The 11,329-nt window shown below is 50.8% G+C and overlaps 1 protein-coding gene across 50 annotated transcripts in view; it reads right to left on the bottom strand.

The window, feature by feature from the left end:
- Nucleotides 1-11,329, bottom strand: part of LOC138917070 (heparan sulfate glucosamine 3-O-sulfotransferase 4-like) — a 103,288-nt gene that overhangs the window by 21,286 nt on the left and 70,673 nt on the right. For 8 of the 50 annotated variants that reach the window (XM_070231493.1, XM_070231495.1, XM_070231492.1 and 5 more), the window contains 2 exons: nt 9,941-10,016; nt 6,284-6,377 (listed from right to left, as the gene is read on the bottom strand). Coding sequence is in view for 1 of the 50 variants with exons in the window: in XM_070231472.1 (XP_070087573.1) it covers nt 10,013-10,016 (4 nt within the window). In the remaining 49 variants the exon portion in view is untranslated. Of the gene's footprint in view, nt 1-267; nt 349-2,458; nt 6,205-6,283; nt 6,378-9,450; nt 9,602-9,940; nt 10,017-11,329 lie in introns of those variants that run through there. The other 42 variants (XM_070231481.1, XM_070231474.1, XM_070231472.1 and 39 more) reach the window with 24 other exon arrangements.

The raw sequence follows: 11,329 nt of genomic DNA, 5'->3' as shown, positions 1-11,329 counted from the left end.
GAGGCAGCTGGCATCCTGGGGACTCAAGTCCCTGTGGTCAAACCACCATGCTTTACTCCCCACGTGGACTTCATTCTGGGTGGAGCCCAAGGAGCATCCCTGAAATGAAACCACCCCAAACAGGTCCAGGTCTGAGGTCCTAGCTGTTGTGGCCTCAAAGCAATGGGTGGACAGACAGAAAGAAGAGTAAGAAGCGGACCCCACATAGAGTTCATCGTTCCTAGACAGGACCCTTCTATTTCTCCCTTTCTCCTCTGGCTTGTTTACCTGATTTCTTGCTCAGTTGGTTCCTCTGAGAATTGGCCACTGAGCCGGGTAAGAGAGCAAGAGGGGCCTCGGGGTTGATACCTGAGAAAGACCAGGAGGGAGGAAGCCAAATGAGGCAGGAGACTCTCCAAGGAGCCGAGCTGGCCCAGCGGGGAGTTGGGAGAAATGGCTGCCCATGGAGGAGCCTGCATGGTGGAAAGGCCAGCTCAGCACTCTCCTCCCCAAACGCCCAATGGGCTCGGTCCTGGGGTGCTGCCACCGGTGTCTTTAGCCAACTGTCATCCTTGCAGCTCATTGGTAGGCTCTCTCCTGAAGGGGCTCAGAGCGTCACCCTGCGTGGACACTATAGCCCACCTGTCATGTCCTGAGCTCATGTAAACACCTCTGCTCGCCTTTAGGGAGCACCTCCTCCAGGTCCTGGGAATCCTCCTTTCAAGAGGACACTCAGAAGAGAGAAGACAGCGGTCAAACCACAGCCCCTGACCCACTGTAGCTGGTCCTAGGGCCAGACTGACCCACACAGCCACCCTTCAGTAGTTGCTTCTCTATGCCACACACCCTGAGACCCCCCCCCCATCTCAGTGGGGTCCAGATGGATGACCCAGATGTTCCTGTTTACTTGCTGGTCAGAGGGCAGTGTATGTCTACTCATGCTCACCACACATGGGAGCACCACGTCTGCACAGATGAGCACTCGACCCCTGACCTCTAGTTAAGAAGGTGTTGGGAAGAACCATCTAGAGCAGGAATCAGGCTGGTCTCCTCCCGAGAGACCCAGTTCAGGTCAGCCCAGCACTTAAAAGGCCCTGCTGTGCAACTCAGCAGAAGGAAATGACTCCCCACTGCCGGGGAGCTGCCTCTGTGGGGGCTCACTGACCTCAACTCACCCCTTCTAGGGTCAGCCTTGAGGGGACCCAGGCCACAGGTGGGGATTGCCTAGGTCACTTGGCCAGCTACCATCACTGACCACTGCACTTTCGCTCCACGTCAAGTTCAGAAACTCCACACAACTCCTCCCATCTCCTTCTGAGAGGCGCAGTCCCAGCCTACCCCTTCACTAATTCCAGAATATTTTCATCACCCCATAAAGATTCCTCAGGCTTTAGCAGTCACTTCTCATTCCTTCCCCTTCCGTGACCCCTGGCAATCACTAATCTACTTCCTCTCTCCCTGGATTTGCCGACTCTGAACATTCTTATAAATGGAATCCTGCAATATGTGGCCTTTGGTGTCTGCCTTCTTCCACCCAGCATCACGTTTCCACAGTCCATCCATGCTGCAGCTGTGTCAGAACTTCATTTGCTTTATGAGTGAATGCTATCCCATTGCTTGGATAGATCGCATTTGGTCATCCATTCTTCAGCTGGTGGACATCAGGGTTGTTTCCACCCTTTGACTACTGTGAATAGTCAAACCTGAGCTTTGTCGTGACCACCATCAGCGGTGATGAACGTCCAGCAGAGGAGCAGCATGGCCAGGGCTGGAGGGTTCTGGGGCCTGGTAAAGGTGGAATCACCCATCCTTCGGAGCAAGAACTGGGTACCTACCCGCACTTGGTTAGGGTCTCAGTCCTGTTATTCTGAGCCCCACATGGACCTGGGCCAGAGTTTTCTCTTGTGTCCTTGGTGACATCTCCCAGGCACAGCAGAGCATCTTCCTGCCCTCTAGTGGAGGGGGGACCTCAGTGAGGCCTTGGACAGATTTCCATTCACCATAGGTCCCTCCACCCTTTTCAGCAAGAACTGGACCGGGTAGCAGTGGGAATGTTGTGGAGCCTCCCCTTACCATACCCAGGCACACACACACACTCTCACATACAGACACACCTGCAGCACAATATAAACACAGAGAGACACATACGCAATTGTGCACATGCACACACTCAGATACACATAGAGACTATTATGCACACAGAGAGACATATACACACATGTGCATGTGCACACGTGTGTACATGCCTACATATGGATATACATGTGCACAAATGAACATGTAAATTTGTGTACAAATGCATACACAAATGCACACATAGACAGACACATATGCAGATACACATACATGCACACAAACACACTTAAGCACACATGCACATGCACAGGGGCAAGATGATGCCATTTGCATTTGGTGGAAAGTTCTGGGAGCAAAATGGAAGAGGAATGAGGGACAGGGAAAGCAGAGGCCACTCAGGATATTTCAGTCAGAGATCTCATCCCAATACTTCCAAGTCTCGAGGTAGGAAAGGGGCAGCAGCAGCAAAGGGAGGAGGTGGACTGCGGGCATGCATCTGAGCAAGGCCCCAGGTGGTGTGGGGAACAGAAGTGAAGGGTACAGAGGGTCAGCGAGGTCTCCCAGGGTCTCACTGGGAGCAGTGATAAGAATACAGAACACAGGAGCCAGGGTACATTTGAGAGGAAGGAGATCAATTCCGCCTGCAGGGAGAAAGGCAACTGCAATGGGAGCCGTGGGCATCCTTGTGGGGATGTTTGGAGCTGGCTGGAGGCTTTGCTTGGAGTTCAGGAGGTCTGGCGGGAAAGGGGAGGTGAGGGGACGTCAGCTCCAAGGTGGGATCTGTAGCCTGGACTGGACCAACTCTTCCAGGGATGCTCGAGGGACGGGGCTTGTCGAGGATCCCTGGGGCTCGTACAATAAAGGCCAAGGGGAGGTGGAGGATACACACAAGGAAGCCATTGTTTTATCTTGCTAACTCTCAATGCAGATGTTTACTACTTCCCATTCTGATGACATTCTCCCTTCCAGATATGTTTTTTCAGAAGGAATCAAACCCAAGAGTAATGATGGCTAATTACAAAAATTTAAGAACATCCATTCACAGGAGCCAAACAATATAATCAGCAGCTACATGGCAAACTTGAAGAGCCTTTATGAAGGTGAGGGAGCGGCAGGATCCTGTCTGCAGGTCAGCCTAAGCCAGAGGATAAAAGGGCAGCTGGCAGGCCAGGTGAGCAGGGAACAGATAGAGGGCCTCCCACTGGGCCATGCAGCCCTCCCTCCTGAAAGCATGGCTAAGTCTGCTCTCTGTGCTATGAGAAGAGGGGACCCAGTTTATTCCTACCCACACTGAAAAGGTGAGGTGAGAATATCAGTAGGGATGAGCAGTTGGCCTGTACAGGTCCCAGGTCAGCCACCTTCACGGGCTTAGAGTCTCAATTTTGTTATTCTGAGCATCAGGTGAGCTTGGGCCAGAGTTTCCTCTCGTGTCTTTGGTGATGTCTCCCGGGGAGAGCAGAGCATCTTCCTGACCGCTGCGTGAGTGGGCAGTTCAGTGAGGCCTTGGACAGATTTTCGTCCACCATAGGTCCCTGCCAACCCCTTACTTCTGGTGAAATTATGGGCAAGTCAGGTAGCCTTTCTAAGATGTAGTTTCTTTAGCAAAGTCATGGTTTGGAAGGAACTTTGCATATTTTAAGTCTACCTATTAATGTGAAGAATGTTGTCCCTATTATGTGTTTATATTTTGCAAGGTACTACACTGTGGTCAATATTAAAAGTCAAACACATTATTATCAAACATGTTATAAATTTCCAAAATCCATAGTGCTGTTGAAACAATATTTGAGGTCTGCAAATATCTAGATGACACCAGTCCCTACACGGGGACCATCACAGCCTCACCTCCCCTGTGCCTCTTCTTGGTATTTTTGTGACCTGGACCGCCCTGACACTCAGCCCTGGGCTCCAGGCCTCCATAACACCTGACCTCCCACTGAAGAGTCCAGCGTTTCTTCCCCCTCTCTGCCCATTTGTCTCCGCATGTCCACCTTTCCTCTCTGGGTGATTGTCAGCTTTCCAGCCTAACTCTTGTCCACCTGGGCCTGAGGAGACAAGTGGTCCCCTCTCTTTGCCTTTTCTCTGGTATATGCCCATGTCTGGATCTTCCCTCTCCCTCACCCATGAAAGGATTGTTTCATTCAGTCCTGAGATTTAACCTCAGCCTCTCAAGGAACGTGAGCCGCAGAAGACACAGGGATGAGGCAGGAGCTGGTGCTGGGAAACCAGATCCTGGTGGGTGGCCATGTCCAAGATCTTGGGAATAGCATGAATATGTGTGCTCATCATCGGAACAAAACTGCACTTGATTTCAGGGGACAGAGCTTGACAATGGTAATGGTTTAGAGGATCTGGAGCCCTCAATAGCGTCAGGGCAGAGGAAGGGCCGGCAACACAGTCATAATAATTTTTATCCTATGTTCCCAAATTACCTAGTAAATGGATAGATAGATGGTGAATAAATGGATAGTGGGTGGGTGGGTGGATGAATGGATAGTGGATGGTTGATGGAAGGACTGAAGGATGGTGGGTGGATAGTAGGTGGATGGATTGATAGTAGGTAGTGAATGTATGGTGAAAGGATGGAAGGATGGTGGACGGATGGTAGGTGGATGGATGGATGGTGGTTAGGTGGGTGATGGATGGATAGTGGATAGATGAGTAGATGGATAGATAGATCAATGTATGGAAGGATGGACAGATGTTGCATGGATGGGGGATAAATGACAGGATTTTGAATGGATAGTGGGAGGAGGGATGGATGATGGCTGCCTGGCTGGATAGTGTATAGATGAGCAGATGACTGGATGGATGGATAGATGAGGGATGCATGGTGGATAGATAGGTGGGTGGGTGGACGGATGGATGGATGAATGGCTAGATGGATGGAAGGATGATGGATGGATGGATGGTGAATGAATGGATGAACAGATGAGGGATAGATGAATGGATGAATAAATGGTGGATGGATGGCTTGTGGATGTGTGCACGATGGATGGTGGATAGATGGATGGATGGATGGATGGCTAGATGGATGGATGAATGAATACCTATGAGGCAACGATTGCCAAGGCACACTTGGACACTTCTAAGGTAAGTGAGTCTAATCCAATTGAGCATCACTGTGAGCTCTATGCACATCTGCTCCATCTACTGCTCTTCCTTTCTCGTCCCTTCCTTATTCTGGATTGGGGAGATGTCCAATTCTGACAAGGTTGTGGCCCTTTCACAGTTCTCCTCTCAATGAGCTCATCAACAGCCCCTCCCCTTCAGGATATTAGGGTCTTCGCAGTTTCTGTGGAAATCTCATCGGACATTTCCCACCAGTGTCAGCTTCCTCAGCTGACGCGATGGGACAGCAGACTCAAGTGGAGGGACAACTTGCTGTTTGCCTCTCGTATCTCCATCAACCATATGATCTCTTTCCTTGTTTCACCTGACTTCACAGCCCATTTTCCTGAGCTATGGACATCTGCTCTGATATTAGTCATTTTAAAGACATCTGGGCTCAGTCCCTTCAATCTTGTTACATTTTTCTCCATAAAGCCCTTATTACCGACATCTTTTTTCCCAAGCTTTCAGGAAAATGGTATACAAAGTGCTGAGCAGGAACCATTGATATCACCAGAGTAAAGTGATGCCATCCCTGCCACCCTTCGGCTTCAGAATGAACTTCAAGGTTTTTGGAATTCAGAACGCACAACATGGGGGTGTCCCTCCCTCTCGTCCCACCCCTGAGCTCCCCAATACCAATCCTGGGGTACTGGAAACAGGCCTCATCTCCTACCTGCACATTGGAGCCAGGCAGTGGCCTGCCATATAGGTCCTATGTCTTCTAATTATTAATGTGCTGGTGTTTCTAGGACACTTCACACGATAAAGATGGTGGTGGTGTTAATGAAAATAAGGGAGAGTCACCACCATGTACTAAGAACTAATTACAGTGTGGTTCCCTGGGTAATGCTTTACTTGCCTTCTCTCATTCACAACCTGCAAAAGCCCAGTGCTGTGGGTATTTGAGGAAGTGGAGGCTTCACAGTTCTCACATGAGCTGGAAGGTGAATAGACTGATAGGCACTGGGGATCTCTGAGCCCAGAGTGCGAGCTCTGGACTGGCTTCTGCTGAGACAAAGAACAGAGGCCTCTTGTCTACAAGACAGGTGGGCAAATGGGCCAGGGGCAGCCATTGTCATCCTCTTGTACCCAGTGGGGCCCCTGGTGGACTCACCTGGCAGCTCAACTCTGTAAGCGAGATGGCCAAGGAAGAGGTTTGGGGTATTCTCCATAGCACACCAACAGCCTCTCTAGGATCCTGTTGGGAACTGTCAGCAAGACAAGAATTATGTGTCCTTAGACTAGGCCTTATGGGGGAATTGTGAAAGTCACTTAGTGAGAGGCAAAATGCTCTGTTCCTCAGGGGGAAGTGGGGCTAGTCAGGGCATTGACTGTTCTGTTAGCTCATTCCATTCAGCCTACCACATGTGCTGGGTGTTGTTTACACCATTCTGGGCACTGGAGACAAGGTAAATAAGATGAGGTCCCCACTCAAACTTTCAAAGTCTTCTTGAGTGGCAGATGGGCAAGCTTTACCCAAGAGGAATGCCAGTCCTGAAGCCTGCAACCCACAGCCTCACTGTGCTTGAGATGGGAGGACTTCACCCAGGAGTGATCTCCTGGCTGAGGTTGGGGGAGGAGGAGTTTGTAAGATTCACTGGACAGTCTCTTGACCATCCATGCTATGCGGCCACATCAGCAATGCCTGGGGACATTTGTGAGGGAGGTCACGGAGGTTCACATGCTTCAGGAGATCATGGCAGTACAGTGTGATGAGAGGTGATGACAGGGGCTATGGGATTGAAACTATCCTTTCATTTTTTTTCAGCCAAGATGCTGCAGAACCCCAGTTCAGTGTCCTTGGTGTATTGGGGTGGGACTGACAAGGCAGCGGCTGGGCTTAATGGATAAAATGGTGGCACAACCCTGGGTTGGAAGAGGCAGGATGGGCATTGAGAGAATGAGGAGCGTGCCCTTTGGTTGACAAGTCAGTATTCACCCCCTGGAAACCTTGGGATGCTTCCAATGCCAGAACAGGTCTCGAAGGCAGCTCCTGTTTTCTAGGAAGGCAAGTGGATGCAAACTGTTTATAATGCCCTTTGTGGAATCATTGCCTCAAAATTCAAAATCTGGTAGTGGCCACTGGCTCAGCTGCATGGATGGCCTTGGCTTCCAGGGGGCAGCACTTTTGCTGGAATGTGCCAGGTGACCACCCAGTCTGTGAATCTGGGTGAACCACCATGTGACAGACTCAGCTCCTACTGTACTGTGGAAACCTCAGATCTCTACTTGGGGAGACAGTTTTTCCTCCACTGCTCAGAGCTGTCAATCATCCTGGCTCCTCCCCACCCATAGCTCATGTTCTTTCCACACCCCATCCAAGGACCAACTTTCTCCAGTTTTCCAAAGCCCGGGCACGCCCTTCCGTGATCACCCCTCCACCTGTGAACCTGTCTCGCTGCAGCTGGCCTTGTGCCCAGGGACAGGACAATTGTGCTTCCCCGGCCTCACAGGATCCCCACCCTCAGCGGACACAAAAGTTGCTGGTACAGAGCCTGTCACCTCCTCTTATTTCATTCAGAGACCAGGTCAGGAAGTCTCAAGTTCAGGTCACCTGCTCCTAAGCTCCTGCAGCATTTGAGAGAACTCGTGAAAACAAGCCTCCGGCAGCCTTGGCTGATGACAGCGATCCTGAGGCCAGCAAAGAGACGCAGGTTGGACAGCCTCCCTGCCGGCCACCAGCCATCTCCACTCTGCACTGCTGGGGATCTGGGCCTGCATCCCTCCTGGCCACGCAACTCCCTGCATCGGGGTTTCCCCCACGTCTGCTCTTCCTCCTTCAGGCATTAGGACCTTCCCCAACCCCACAGGCCACAAGGAGTCCAACATGGCTCTAACCCATGTCACCTCCAGGGTGGCAACCCACCATCAACGTCTGGTTCATCCTGGAGAGAGACCATGGTATCGAGTGCTTCAGGGACAAGATGAATAATCAGGGCATGAAGATGATGAAGCTCTTGAGTGGGGCTCTCCACAGAGCAGGAGGCACCTTAGGGACAGTGGCATGGCCACAGAGAAGGGGCTGCCCACAAGGGCTGGCACCTCTGGCAGCTGTGCTCAGCCATTGGGCCAAACTGCACCCTATGCGCTGATCAGGGTCCCTGTGTGTGTGTGTGTTCATGTGTGTGTGCGTTCGGGTGTCTGTATAAGTCTTCACTGTCTGTCTCTTCACCATCACTGCGACTCGACCCTTCTTGGTCACTCTGCCATCCACCCAGATGATCCTTCTGACATCCTGGACCCTCAGGGCCCTGTCCTCCCTCCTTCACTCAACCCCTGCCACCCACTACCCTGGCCTCACTCCACACATATAAACCTCTCCAGCATGACTGATAACCCATTTCAGGCCAACCCCTTCCAGTCGGCACCCAGTGGTGTCTTTGCAGCCCAGTCACTGTGGGCTCCCTCTCCTCACTCATCCTCAGCCACTGGGTCTCCCCATCTGCAAACTTGGCTCCATGTTCACTCTCCTCCCCCTACATCACGTCCTTTCTTCCTCTGCAGACACTGAGCTCCGGGACAGCCCCACGCTCCTGTCCTGTAGCTCTGACCGACCCCTTCCATGGTCCTGGCCAGGTGAAATCCACCCTGGGAACCCAACTCTCTGCCTCCTGCGCATCTGCCCCCAGCCGGGAAAGGGGCAGAGGCTGGTGCAGTGAGGGCTGGTCCCACCTTCACATCACAACCACAGACTACAAGGGCCCTCAGTGCTGCCCACACCTCTCCCAGTGTCCCCAGAGGACCTCATTTCTCCCTGTTCTACATACATTTCACGCATTCCTTCTCTCCTCACCATACACCCTGCCTCCCTGTGCAGGACAAATCTTCACCCCACACAAGGCTCAGTGCCTGGATTGTGTGCACTATATGTGTACACAGCTTAGTGGGGCAGGATGTGGGTGTGACATACACATTGCCAGCTAGGAGGGGCCTGAGGTACAGCTTCTGAGACCCAGATTCCCCCAAGTAGAGGCCAAGCCCAGGAGGCTGGGAGAGACTGACATCCTAAGGGAGACAGAGTCCACACCAGGGGACTCTCCCTTCTCCAGGATGCACGTCTTGGGAAGGGGAATTCGTGCTCTAATGGTCCAGGCTGGGAAGACGGGGTTCCACTCAGGAGGGGCTAGGGGCTGATTCAGGGTGAGAGGGAGGAGAGTGGAGGCCCTTGGAGTCTGGGCACTGGCAGTCTGAGCCCCCTTCTCTTGATGCCCCCCCCCAGCAAGCCATCGAATGTGGGGATGTCCCTTAAGGACGGGCTGTGGCAGAGTGGACAGAGCATGCCTGAGCGCAGGGGCTCGATCCTATCCCATCCACAGGGTGTGATTCTCTGCTCTCCAGGACACAGGGGGCTGCCTTTCATGTGGAGTCTTCAGATAAATGAACCACCTCAGGGTCCTCAGCCACGCAAGCAGCTCCTTGGCTCAGGCTACTTCTGTCCAAAATGGAAAAACGCACAATGAAGAATATAGAAACGACCTATAATCCCACCACCGATATCCAGCTCCCTTCACGCCCAGACCTGGTCCTTTGTGTTTGAATGGGGATCAAACCGGGAAATTTGTTTTTAAATTTTCGTGGCATTTCTATTGCCCTCATGACTCTTCAATGTCCGAGCTGAAAGGACTAACCAATTAGAGATGACCTGGTTTAGTTCCCTTCCTGTGTTTACAGATGGGCAGGAACTGAGACAGGGAAGGATGGAGGGGCCCCAGGCCTTGGACCCTTCCTCCCGCACCTCAGCATCAGCTCTGCTCTGTCCCCTCAGGCTCACCTGGAGACTGTGTCTTGACTGGATCCCCCTCCTGCTCCTCCCTCTGCCACAGGACACCATCCACCAGCTCCCTCACCTAAAGAGATAAGAACAGCAAGAACAACTATAAAAGCTGTCATTCAAGGAGTTCTTGCCCTGTGCCAGCAAGGAGATAATTATCTCACTAAGTAAGAGGAACCAAAATTAACTCATTTTACAGATGAAGAAACCAAAGCCCACACGGTTAATCAATTGGCCAGGGTCTCTCTGACATAAGAAGAGGTTAAATCCAGGATATGAACCCACATCCATAATTCTGGAGTCTTGCACTAATAACTATGCCTTGGAACTAATCAGTAAAAAAGTCTATAATCATGTGATTGGATTTGCAATTTGGAGCATAGCATCCATACCAGAAAGTATGGAAATCGTACTTGCATAGCTCCATGAATTATCCAAGGGAACACACCCGGCAACCATACTCACAAGAAACAGAAGGTGACTAAGCCTCCAGTGGCCCCCTGATACACCGATCCCAGGTCACTGCCCTCACTCGCCCAAGGGGAACCAATATTCTAACTTATGAATTTGCTTTCCTTGTCTTGGAACTGTGTTTAAACAAAATCATGCAGAGTTTCTTCTTCTATGTCTGACTTCTTTCATTATGCTTGTAAGATTCATAAATTTTCTTGAATGTGGCTGTGGTTGATTTTTATTTCTGTATACAATTCCATTTTAAAACATATAACCCATTTTATTTATCCATGCCACTGCTGATGAACATTGGGTTGTTTCCAATTTGAGGAGGTGGAAAAAACCAAAGTAGTATCTTTAAAAGTACACATTTTTGTAAGAAAGTGATTTATATATACTTTGTAAGTATGGTCATGCATCGCGTAATGACGGGGATACATTCTGAGAAATGTGTCGTAAGGCGATTTTGTCGTTGTGCAAACATCATAGAGTGCACTTACACAAACCTAGATGGAATAGCCCGCCGCACACCTCAGCTATACGGCACCAGCATCAGATACACGGTGGATCATTGACCGAAACGATGTTATGCGGCACACGACTGTACTGAAAAATTTAGGGAAGAACATACGCTAAACTATTAGTAAGAGTTATCTTTGGGTGAGAGGACTTTTTTGTGCTGTCAGCATTTTCTCATTGTCTTCACTGAGTATGTATTGCTTAAATAATAACAATTTAAGTGAAATCCTACTGTGTCCCAGGTGCCCCACCAAGCGCAGGGCAGTTAGGAAGACTAGGACCCGACCAGGACCAAAATGCAGGACTTGATAGTGAGACTGGCATCCAGACCAACTTGCGTTAGGATCAGGGTGACCCGGGGCAAGTGACTTAACTTTCCCTACCTCAGTTTCCTCCTGTGTAAAATGGGGATAAGAA

Source organism: Equus caballus, chromosome 13 (assembly GCF_041296265.1).
Source record: "Equus caballus isolate H_3958 breed thoroughbred chromosome 13, TB-T2T, whole genome shotgun sequence".
In the NCBI taxonomy this organism is placed as follows: domain Eukaryota; kingdom Metazoa; phylum Chordata; class Mammalia; order Perissodactyla; family Equidae; genus Equus; species Equus caballus.
This window is presented reverse-complemented; position numbering and strand designations above follow the sequence as displayed.